Raw genomic sequence first — 12,256 nt, forward strand, 5'->3', positions numbered from 1 at the left:
CCTCTAAACTGCCCCTACTCTTCTGGGAAGGTCCCCACTAGATGTTGGAACATTGTTGCTGGGAGATGCTCCCATTCAGCCACAAGAGCATTAGTGAGGTTGGGCACTGATGTTGGGGTTCAGGCCTGGCTCACATTCAGGGTTCCAATTCATCCCACAGGGGTTCAGTTGGTTTGAGGTCAGGGTTCTGTGTAGTCAGGTTCTTCCCATCTCAGCAAACCCATTCTGTACTGACCTGGCTCTGTGCATGGGGGGATTATTGTGCTAAAATAGGAAAGGTCCCCCCAAAATGTTCCACAAAGTAGGAAGCACAAGATTGTTTGGAATGTCATTGTACCCTGTATTGCATTAATAAGAATAGCACCGACTCCAACTACATTGTGGAACTCAGTGAGTGTTTACTCTAGGGTTGCCACATTGTTTTTAGAAAAAAAATACTATTATACTATATAAATACTATACTTTTATTAATAACCCTAGCAATAATTCTTGTTCCATCTGCGGACAGGGCAGCATTGAAAGGTTGTCTGGGTACGCTTGGCCATACAGGTATAAAGCTGAGGGTAATACACATAGGTGAGAGAGTAGAAAGGGAAAGACATGGGCCCCAGCCTGCTGTGCGAGTGACGCCCGGGGGCAGAGAAGTTACAGAATTCCCGGCTGAGGGTGGTGCCGAGCAGTGAGTCACGGGCCAAGCGCTGATAATGGGTCGGATGCTTTTCTTGCAAGGGAGAAGCATATTTTGCATTTCTCTGACGTGAGAGGTAAAGCCGTCAGCTCCCAGTGATACAAAATAAACTGCAGGTTTAACATTCGGAATCTCTGAGTTGCATAAACATGAAATATAAATATTTAGACAAAAAAGATACATTCAGAGATGTCGGAATAAAGGGTACAATGTTATATAAACAAGGAATAATATTATTACTAATGTTTGTACCCAGCCCAAATACAAAAGGACACAGAAGCGCAAATCTCTACCTGAAAGAGAAGCCAGAATGGGGTGTGTAAGGAGCCGCACAGAGTTCATACACTAAAGGGTAAATATAATAACAATGCAACACATGGGAGGGAAGCAGAGGGAAATCCTCTGGGTTTTGGCTTGGAAGCCTTTTCTCAGCCCTTATGTGCGTATAGTTCTGGGCTGGCCTTTGTATCCCTCAGTGTTCTACAGGGTTCTGACCAATTATGGGATAAGAAAGCAAAACCGGTTGTGCCGGGCTTTTTGTTGCATGATGAATAAAGAAATTCTTATGTTTAAAACTTGCTTTGTTCCCAGGTAAACGCTGTCCCACTCCTGCAACTCCGGACTGATCTGGGCCGCTGCCTCTGTGCAATCTGATTGCTGCTCCCTGGGCCAAATAATAGGCTCAGCCCAATCTGGCCAAGTGAGTGGGGTATCTTGTCCATCTAAAGCACAACTTCCAATATCTAATAATTAAAATTTGGCTCACCCCGCCCAGTCTGCCAATCTATGCCTGGTAACATCTAGACATACCTGACCACCCACTTCCTTGTGGCACATTATCAGTGCTTATTATTAATAATAATAATAATAATAATAATAATCAGGACTGCTGTTAGAAGGTCGGGAGTTGATTGGCAAGAGCGAGGCAGTGATGGGCTGAGGGTCAGGGAGATGCCCAGTAGCCCGCGGGCACAGGTAACAAGTAGTGCTACACAGGCACACATGGCACGGCTGTATTTGATTAGGGACAGTGGGGTGATCCTGTTGCTCTAGTGAAATGAGAAGGGGAGCAGGATACGTGCATATAATGGCCATATTAAACCAAACTCAATCCTTTAGGTAAATATTGGGATTTGAACTGTGATATTGTAGTAGGCAAATGTCTGTATTACTTGCATCATATCTCTTCCAGCCTATTGGAAGCCAACACCTCCCAGGGATGTGCAAATAAATTGGCTGTGAGTGTATATAGGGAAGCAATGGGACCCAGGGATACAGTGAGTGTATATAGGGAAGCAATGGGACCCAGGGATACAGTGAGTGTATATAGGGAAGCAATGGGACCCAGGGATACAGTGAGTGTATATAGGGAAGCAATGGGACCCAGGGATACAGTGAGTGTATATAGGGACTCAGGGATACAGTGAGTGTATATAGGGACCCAGGGATACAGTGAGTGTATATAGGGACCCAGGGATACAGTGAGTGTATATAGGGACCCAGGGATACAGTGAGTGTATATAGGGAAGCAATGGGACCCAGGGATACAGTGAGTGTATATAGGGAAGCAATGGGACCCAGGGATACAGTGAGTGTATATAGGGACCCAGGGATACAGTGAGTGTATATAGGGACTCAGGGATACAGTGAGTGTATATAGGGACCCAGGGATACAGTGAGTGTATATAGGGACCCAGGGATACAGTGAGTGTATATAGGGACCCAGGGATACAGTGAGTGTATATAGGGAAGCAATGGGACCCAGGGATACAGTGAGTGTATATAGGGAAGCAATGGGACCCAGGGATACAGTGAGTGTATATAGGGACTCAGGGATACAGTGAGTGTATATAGGGACTCAGGGATACAGTGAGCGTATATAGGGAAGCAATGGGACCCAGGGATACAGTGAGTGTATATAGGGAAGCAATGGGACCCAGGGATACAGTGAGTGTATATAGGGACCCAGGGATACAGTGAGTGTATATAGGGACCCAGGGATACAGTGAGTGTATATAGGGACCCAGGGATACAGTGAGTGTATATAGGGACCCAGGGATACAGTGAGTGTATATATACAGTGAGTGTATATAGGGACCCAGGGATACAGTGAGTGTATATAGGGAAGCAATGGGACCCAGGGATACAGTGAGTGTATATAGGGAAGCAATGGGACCCAGGGATACAGTGAGTGTATATAGGGAAGCAATGGGACCCAGGGATACAGTGAGTGTATATAGGGACCCAGGGATACAGTGAGTGTATATAGGGAAGCAATGGGACCCAGGGATACAGTGAGTGTATATAGGGAAGCAATGGGACCCAGGGATACAGTGAGTGTATATAGGGAAGCAATGGGACCCAGGGATACAGTGAGTGTATATAGGGACCCAGGGATACAGTGAGTGTATATAGGGAAGCAATGGGACCCAGGGATACAGTGAGTGTATATAGGGACCCAGGGATACAGTGAGTGTATATAGGGAAGCAATGGGACCCAGGGATACAGTGAGTGTATATAGGGAAGCAATGGGACCCAGTGAGTGCAGATAAGACTAGTGGGACAGTAAGATTCTGGCCGGTACCCAGTACAGAGCTGATGCAGAGACAGTTGATAGTAAAGCAGTGATTACAGCAACTTTAGTCAGTGATACAGAGATACTATATATAAGACAATGCTGCCCATACCCCCCTCACTGCCCAGCTGGCACTGCCCATACCCCCCTCACTGCCCAGCTGGCACTGCCCTTACCCCCTCACTGCCCAGCTGGCACTGCCCTTACCCCCTCACTGCCCAGCTGGCACTGCCCTTACCCCCTCACTGCCCAGCTGGCACTGCCCTTACCCCCTCACTGCCTAGCTGGCACTGCCCATACCCCCCTCACTGCCCAGCTGGCACTGCCCTTACCCCCTCACTGCCCAGCTGGCACTGCCCATATCCCCCTCACTGCCTAGCTGGCACTGCCCAGCTGGCACTGCCCTTACCCCCTCACTGCCCAGCTGGCACTGCCCTTACCCCCTCACTGCCCAGCTGGCACTGCCCTTACCCCCTCACTGCCTAGCTGGCACTGCCCTTACCCCCTCACTGCCCAGCTGGCACTGCCCTTACCGCCTCACTGCCCAGCTTGCACTCCCCATACCCCCCTCACTGCCCAGCTGGCACTGCCCTTACCCCCTCACTGCCCAGCTTGCACTCCCCATACCCCCCTCACTGCCCAGCTGGCACTCACCTTGGGTCTCTTCCATACCACCCCTTGGCATTTGGCCGAATGCTGCCCCAGCTCTTTGAACCCCAGGGAGGAGTGGATGGCCGGGAAGCTGAGGTCCTTAAACAGGGTCCCAGACTGGAGACACTCATTGCGCAGCGCCTCATAGTCCTGGCTCAGGTAGGGCAGCGCCTTCTCATTGGTGCCAAGGCCACTTGCCAGTGCCCGCTCCTTGGCCAGCCTATCAGCCACCCCGCTCATCTCGGCGCAGGAGGAGGCCACAGGCTCCTATACAGACTGGCACACTATACCCGGGCACAGAGTAGCAGCAGCGGGCACACCCAGGCAGCAGTGAGGGAGCAGCAGGGAGGGGGCAGAGCAGCGGCAGCGCAGAGACTCCAGGCTCCGCCTCCTCACAGGCCCCGCCTCCTCTCAGGCAGCAGCTTCACATCAGCTCCAGGGTGTGTCCCTTCTGCACTAATATCTGCCCCCCCCCCCCCCCACTCACTCACTCACTCACTCACTCACTGCCCCGTCTCCCACTGCCCCCCCTCACTCACTCACTCACTCACTGGCCCCCCTCACTCACTCACTCACTCACTCACTGGCCCATCTCCCACTGGCCCCCGGCCAACTAAAGGGCCACAAACACCTCTGTATGCAGGAGAATGGGCTGCTACCCCCTGCCCTCACTCACAGTGAAACTCTGTAGCCCAATTGTGTGAGACAGAAGCCATTTTATTGGATGACGTGTGGTGAGGGGAGATTAAAGGGAAAATACTCCAAAAACTGATTTTCAAGTTAAAAGCAAATTCCCTATATCCGTTCATTACTCTGATGGTTACAAAAGTTATCTGTGAATGTAATTGCTACTGAGAGCAGGGACCCGCCCACTCTGCTGGTTCTGACTCCAGGGCTGCTCACCTGCTGGCTTCTGCTATTATGTCTCAGGAGTCAGAACACACACTGCTTTCTATAACAATAAATAACTTTGAAACCTGTGGAAAAGTGCCATTCACATATTGGGAAGTTGCTTAGAATGGCGTTCTCTTTCATTAGGCAGTGACTTTACTCAGTGTTTGCATTTGGCGGTCGTTCCTTTGTGTATGGCAGGGGTCCTCAAACTTTTTAAACATGGGGGCCAGTTCACGGTCCCTCAGACTCTTGGGGGGCCGAACAATAGTTAGTCCTCAAGCTATGGAGCGTCAGTAACGTCGGCCGGTGGCAGTGTCGGACTGGAACCCCAGGGGCCCACCAGAACCCCTTAGACCATAGGCCCACTCTCCAAACTATTTCCCCCCTTTCCTCACCAACCTCTTTATTCTCCCAGTCTCTTTTATTTACACACTAGTCTCTATCCTTCCATCTATTTCTCCCCTTTGTTTCCACTCAGAAATAGGAAATGGCCATGAAGTTGGCCAAATGGTCAGGAGCAGGAGGGCCCACTGACACCCTGGGCCCACGGGAGTTTTCCTGGTATCCTGGTGGGTCAGTCCGACACTGGCCGGTGGGACGTGGTGACGTGACTCACTGGGGCCGAGGACCACGCTGAGGCAGACAGGTAGTAGCCAGGGGTCGGGGCCGGGTAAATAACCTTGGGGGGGCGTAGTTTGAGGACCCCTGCTGTATGGGTTTAAGATACAAACGGAGCTAAATCACAAATAAAAAAATATTTAATTTTTTGACGTGATGCAGTCTGTCCCTTTCTGTTCTGTGGATCTGACTCAACAACAATGTTGTTAAAAATCCGTTCTTTTCCAGGTCTCAGAATCAGCTGGCTTTTGTTACATTGTTTCAGGAGTCGGAGCTTGCAGTGCAGAGAATAAATAGCAGACTACATTTAATACCAATAACATTTGCAAATATCTTTTAAACCATTGAACATTTCTATGTAATCAGGGTTGGACTGGGTCCCCAGCCCTGGTGGGTCCCAGCAGCCCAGACACAACGCTGTTGCTGCTTCTCCTGGCCAGCGATGTCCTCCCCTGATGCATTTCACATACGCGCATTCAGGGGAAGTCACCGGGCGGGGGGGGGGCTAGGGGTGTTCAGCAGGGGGAGGTTCCATGGGGGGTGCGGGGCCCCTCAATGCGGTAGCCCCAATGGGCCCTGCACCCCCCAGTCCGACCCTGCATGTAATGCATACTGAGTGTGTTTGGCTATCCTGCTTCCTACAGCTGTTGTACATGGGGAATTATACAGCAGCCTTCCTGCTGGGGGTCATAGGACTCTTTCTATAATGGACGGGGCATTTCAGAAATGGAAATGGAGAATGTTTTTTTGTTCTGTCAGACAGATAATTGCTTGTGCTGTAAGTGTCCCTCCCCAGGCTGCCTCAGTCACTAATGCAGAGATATGGGGCAGGGACGGATGTGGCCCCGGGGCAGGGTGTGTAGTTACTCGCTGTGTAGTTACTCGCTGTGTAGTTACTCGCTGTGTAGTTACTCGCTGTGTAGTTACTCGCTGTAAGGCAGCTCTGTTGGTACATGAAATACATTCTATTAAGTGCAATGTGTCCGTGTAAAAGGAGCCAGTGCCCTCGGTCGTAATGGTAAAGGGGGTTACGCAATGCCAGGGGCCCCGGTTACCACTCGCTTTAGGGATTTTAGTTTTTTTTTACCTTATATCGTCTGTGTGAAACTGAAGCTCTAACCTCACCCTGAAAATGAGCCTTTCCCTTTATGTGAGTGTAAATATAATATCAGGCCCAGACTGGGATCAAAATAGGCCCTGGGATTTCCAGTACACCGAGGCCCAAACAGACCCCCCCAGCCTGTCTATGGCATCTTACAGCAGCCCCTCTGGCATTCCCAGTACCCAGAGGCACAAACAGCCCCCCAGCCCAATAAATAGTGAGTGTCTGTGGCACCTTACAGCCCCTCTGGCATTCCCAGTACCCAGAGGCACAAACAGCCCCCCCCAGCCCAATAAATAGTGACTGTCTGTGGCACCTTACAGCCCCCCTGGCATTCCCAGTACCCAGAGGCACAAACAGCCCCCCCAGCCCAATAAATAGTGACTGTCTGTGGCACCTTACAGCCCCCCTGGCATTCCCAGTACCCAGAGGCACAAACAGCCCCCCCCAGCCCAATAAATAGTGACTGTCTGTGGCACCTTACAGCCCCCCTGGCATTCCCAGTACCCAGAGGCACAAACAGCCCCCCCAGCCCAATAAATAGTGACTGTCTGTGGCACCTTACAGCCCCCCTGGCATTCCCAGTACCCAGAGGCACAAACAGCCCCCACAGCCCAATAAATAGTGACTGTCTGTGGCACCTTACAGCCCCCCTGGCATTCCCAGTACCCAGAGGCACAAACAGCCCCCCCCCAGCCCAATAAATAGTGACTGTCTGTGGCACCTTACAGCCCCCTGGCATTCCCAGTACCCAGAGGCACAAACAGCCCCCCCAGCCCAATAAATAGTGACTGTCTGTGGCACCTTAAAGCCCCCCTGGCATTCCCAGTACCCAGAGGCACAAACAGCCCCCCCAGCCCAATAAATAGTGAGTGTCTGTGGCACCTTACAGCCCCCCTGGCATTCCCAGTACCCAGAGGCACAAACAGCCCCCCAGCCCAATAAATAGTGACTGTCTGTGGCACCTTACAGCCCCCCTGGCATTCCCAGTACCCAGAGGCACAAACAGCCCCCCCAGCCCAATAAATAGTGACTGTCTGTGGCACCTTACAGCCCCCCTGGCATTCCCAGTACCCAGAGGCACAAACAGCCCCCCTAGCCCAATAAATAGTGACTGTCTGTGGCACCTTACAGCCCCCCTGGCATTCCCAGTACCCAGAGGCACAAACAGCCCCCCCAGCCCAATAAATAGTGACTGTCTGTGGCACCTTACAGCCCCCCTGGCATTCCCAGTGCCCACAGATTGCCAGCCCGGGGCCTGTATAATATAGTGTATATATATATAATTTATACCCAGGCCCAGGCTGCTGCTATTTCCTGCTGAGAGCTAGGAATACATAAGGATTAATAACTGGCAGAACGGGTTTGTTTTCTTTCAAGTGGTGTTTTTGAGGCTTGAGAAGATCCGACCATTAGGATCAATCTTTAAAAACCACATTTATTAACTGTATTAACTAAGTTTTCAGATCTCAGCTTAGAGATATTCATCCATTTTTGATTGTCACTTTCCCTTATTATAAGATTTCAGTAATTGCCCCATTTCTCTTTGTGTTTGTCCCTTCAGCTCCAATTAAAGTGTTACTGGCTCAGGCAGCAGCTTCAGCCTTGCATCCATTGGTCATTTACTCTCCCCCCTGGGACAGAAGGGCACTAGGGTGTAAGAGTGCCCCCTATGTGCCACCTCAGGCCCTTTTTAAATAAATCACTGCCTAAAGCGCAGACGTGCAGCAACTCAGGACCCCAGGAAAACATAAAAATGTCTGAATACACTTTTTGCACTTTATGCTGCTTCCCCTATTGGGGTTGCCCTTATTGCCCCTGTCTGTCCGTCCACGACCTTTCTCGTCAACTTCCCTTGCCCCCCTATTGTGTTATAAGCCCCTAAGCAGGAGCAGCCTAGTGCAGGGGGCATGATACAATATCTCTGGGGCTTTGGCCAGTTGGACGCAGATAGCAACGCCTGATAGAATTGTACATGTAATTAGAATAAGCACCCCCCAAGTCTTCCCATAGCCTCGGCCATGTTAGTGCCCCCTATACTCAGCCCCATGCTGCTTGGCAATGTCAGTACCTAGTGGCCCTTTAGCTGCCCCGTGGCGCAGGTAATGCTGACAGACAAATAGGAACTATTTCTGCTGAGTGAATGTTACCAGAACACACACAGCCCCAGGGAGCCTTATGGCCAATTGCATGGGAGACAGAGATGTAATTACAGCTTTATGTGTTCACACCTACACTTGCTTGTAACGCAGACATCTCATACTTCCATATACACCCATACTTCCATATACACCCATAGTCCCATATACACCCATACTTCCATATACACCCATACTTCCATATACACCCATAGTCCCATATACACCCATACTTCCATATACACCCATACTCCCATATACACCCATACTCCCATATACACCCATACTCCCATATACACCCATACTCCCATATACACCCATACTCCCATATACACCCATACTCCCATATATACCCATACTCCCATATATACCCATAGTCCCATATACACCCATACTCCCATATATACCCATACTCCCATATACACCCATACTCCCATATACACCCATACTTCCATATACACCCATACTCCCATATACACCCATACTCCCATATACACCCATACTCCCATATACACCCATACTCCCATATACACCCATACTCCCATATACACCCATACTCCCATATATACCCATACTCCCATATATACCCATAGTCCCATATACACCCATACTCCCATATACACCCATACTCCCATATATACCCATACTCCCATATATACCCATAGTCCCATATACACCCATACTCCCATATATACCCATACTCCCACGTATACTCATACTCCCATATACACCCATACTTCCATATACACCCATACTCCCATATACACCCATACTCCCATATACACCCATACTCCCACGTATACTCATACTCCCATATACACCCATACTCCCATATATACCCATACTCCCATATATACCCATACTCCCATATACACCCATACTCCCATATATACCCATACTCCCATATATACCCATACTCCCATATACACCCATACTCCCATATATACCATAGTCCCATATACACCCATACTCCCATATATACCCATACTCCCATATACACCCATACTCCCACGTATACTCATACTCCCATATACACCCATACTCCCATATATACCCATACTCCCATATATACCCATTCTCCCATATATACCCATAGTCCCATATACACCCATACTCCCATATATACCCATACTCCCATATATACCCATACTCCCATATATACCCATAGTCCCATATATACCCATACTCCCATATATACTCATACTCCCATATATACCCATAGTCCCATATATACCCATACTCCCATATATACCCATACTCCCATATATACCCATACTCCCATATATACCCATACTCCCATATATACCCATAGTCCCATATACACCCATACTCCCATATATACCCATAGTCCCATATACACCCATACTCCCAAATATACCCATACTCCCATATATACCCATAGTCCCATATACACCCATACTCCCATATATACCCATAGTCCCATATACACCCATACTCCCATATATACCCATACTCCCATATACACCCATACTCCCACGTATACTCATACTCCCATATACACCCATACTTCCAAATACACCCATACTCCCATATACACCCATACTCCCATATACACCCATACTCCCATATATACCCATACTCCCATATATACCCATAGTCCCATATACACCCATACTCCCATATACACCCATAGTCCCATATATACCCATACTCCCATATACACCCATACTCCCACGTATACCCATACTCCCATATATACCCATACTCCCATATATACCCATACTCCCATATATACCTATACTCCCATATACACCCATACTCCCATATACACCCATACTCCCATATCTACCCATACTCCCATATACACCCATACTCCCACGTATACTCATACTCCCATATACACCCATACTCCCATATATACCCATACTCCCATATATACCCATACTCCCATATATACCCATACTCCCATATATACCCATACTCCCATATACACCCATACTCCAGAATCTCTGGAAACCCACAGAAATGTACTCAGTCTAGACTATTCTGTCAGTGACCCTGATATGAGCTAATGACTTGTCATACCCAAAATTTGGGCGGGGAACCCAAGGAAATTAATGGAAACACAGCTCTTGTGCAGTTATTCATGGTTTTAACAGACAAGGCACTTAGGGGGTTATGTAATAAAAGGCACTAAGTTTGCCCAGGAGCAGTAACCCATAGCAACCAATCAGCAGGTAGCAAATACTTGTTGTCTGTTTAAAAGCAAATATCTTATTGGTTGCTATGAGTTACTGCTCGTGGGCAAACTTAGTGCCATATATTACATATGGGGGTCTGCCCCGGCTCTTCTTGCTTCTGTTGTTCCCTACATTGTGCCAACACCTTCTATTCCCTTCTTCCTTTTCTATTGGACACATAAAGGTGCGGCTTCTTCTCCACTCTACTTCCCTTGGTATCGTGTGTGCCGTGGGTTCTTGTGTGCCACTGTGCAAATAGAGAGAGTGTGTAAATGCCATGGGTGCCGGCTCCCTCCTTACACACTCGGTGCTTCAGGGTGCAGTAGCGGGTGTCACTCCCAGTGCCGCAGCAGCACTTGTACTACAGACGTGTCCTGACACTAGTGGAATGTGGTCGGACCCCTCTGGGCTCCATTCTGCAGCTGCTTCTCTAGAGCTGCCTCTGGCTCTCATGGATCCTCATTATTAGCCTTTGTGCACACTGAGCTCAGGCTCTTGCACACACCATTTCTGCACCCGAGCAGGCCGAGGCTGTGCCATACATCTCCCAGTATGGGGTGCTTTTCCTAGGATTGCGGGTGGGAATAACAAGGATATTCTGCTCACTGAGAGAGTTCAGCACCTCAGTCTAGTGATATTTTTAGGTCCTGGCTGGTATTTTACTGACTAGGCCGGCACCCCACCCTGACGGTCCTCCTGCTATAAATCCCCACTTCCGGCCCACTTTGCTACCTGAGAGCCAGCGTGGAGCAGAGATTTATATGCAGCAATAGAGGAAGCGGATCCTGCGGTCCAGCCCCCCCCCCGTCCCCACCTCTCCCCCCCACTGTGTGTGCCCCTGCTATGGGGGTGCTACACTATGAACTGTCTGTGTTCCCCCCAGAAACCCCACACAGGATTGTGTATATGGATTGTTGGCTCTCATTGCTGTCAGTGCAGCTCACTGTGTGCACAAGTTTTCCAGCTGAGTCACCCCCTCCCCGCCCCAAACTGCCCCGCTCCCCCCTCCTTCCACTTGCTCTTGGGCAGCAGAGATAGGGAACCTGCGGGCAGCCTGCACTTGGCACCTCGCTAGCCCCAGAGCATGCTGGGAAAGTGCAGTAAAGGCTGCAGAACAAAGTATAATTATAAAGGGGTATTATTTCTGCCGTCTTTTTTTTAACCAAAAGAAACTCCTACACTTTATGGGTTTAAAGAATAAGCAACAGTATGTCCCTTCATGGTTTTTGCTAAAATCCAATCCCCACGTGGAACAGCAGCTGGATTTGATAGATATTATTGCCAGTGATACACAGTTAAAGGAACAGTAACACCAAAAAATGAAAGTGTATAAAAGTAACTAAAATATAATATGCTGCTGCCCTGCACTGGTAAAAGTTGTGTGTTTA

General features: G+C 49.2%; 1 protein-coding gene across 4 annotated transcripts in view; it reads right to left on the reverse strand.

The window, feature by feature from the left end:
* Positions 1 to 4,371, reverse strand: part of capn2 (calpain 2) — a 38,676-nt gene extending 34,305 nt beyond the window's left edge. For 2 of the 4 annotated variants that reach the window (XM_031901618.1, XM_031901617.1), the window contains exon 1: positions 3,919 to 4,371. In XM_031901618.1, coding sequence (XP_031757478.1) covers positions 3,919 to 4,155 — 237 coding nt within the window. In that variant the 5' untranslated portion in view covers positions 4,156 to 4,371. The remainder of the gene's footprint in view (positions 1 to 3,918) is intronic. The other 2 variants (XM_031901616.1, NM_001005446.1) reach the window with 2 other exon arrangements.
* Positions 4,372 to 12,256: the final 7,885 nt, after the last annotated feature.

The sequence above is a fragment of the Xenopus tropicalis genome, chromosome 5, assembly GCF_000004195.4.
Source record: "Xenopus tropicalis strain Nigerian chromosome 5, UCB_Xtro_10.0, whole genome shotgun sequence".
Classification (NCBI taxonomy): domain Eukaryota; kingdom Metazoa; phylum Chordata; class Amphibia; order Anura; family Pipidae; genus Xenopus; species Xenopus tropicalis.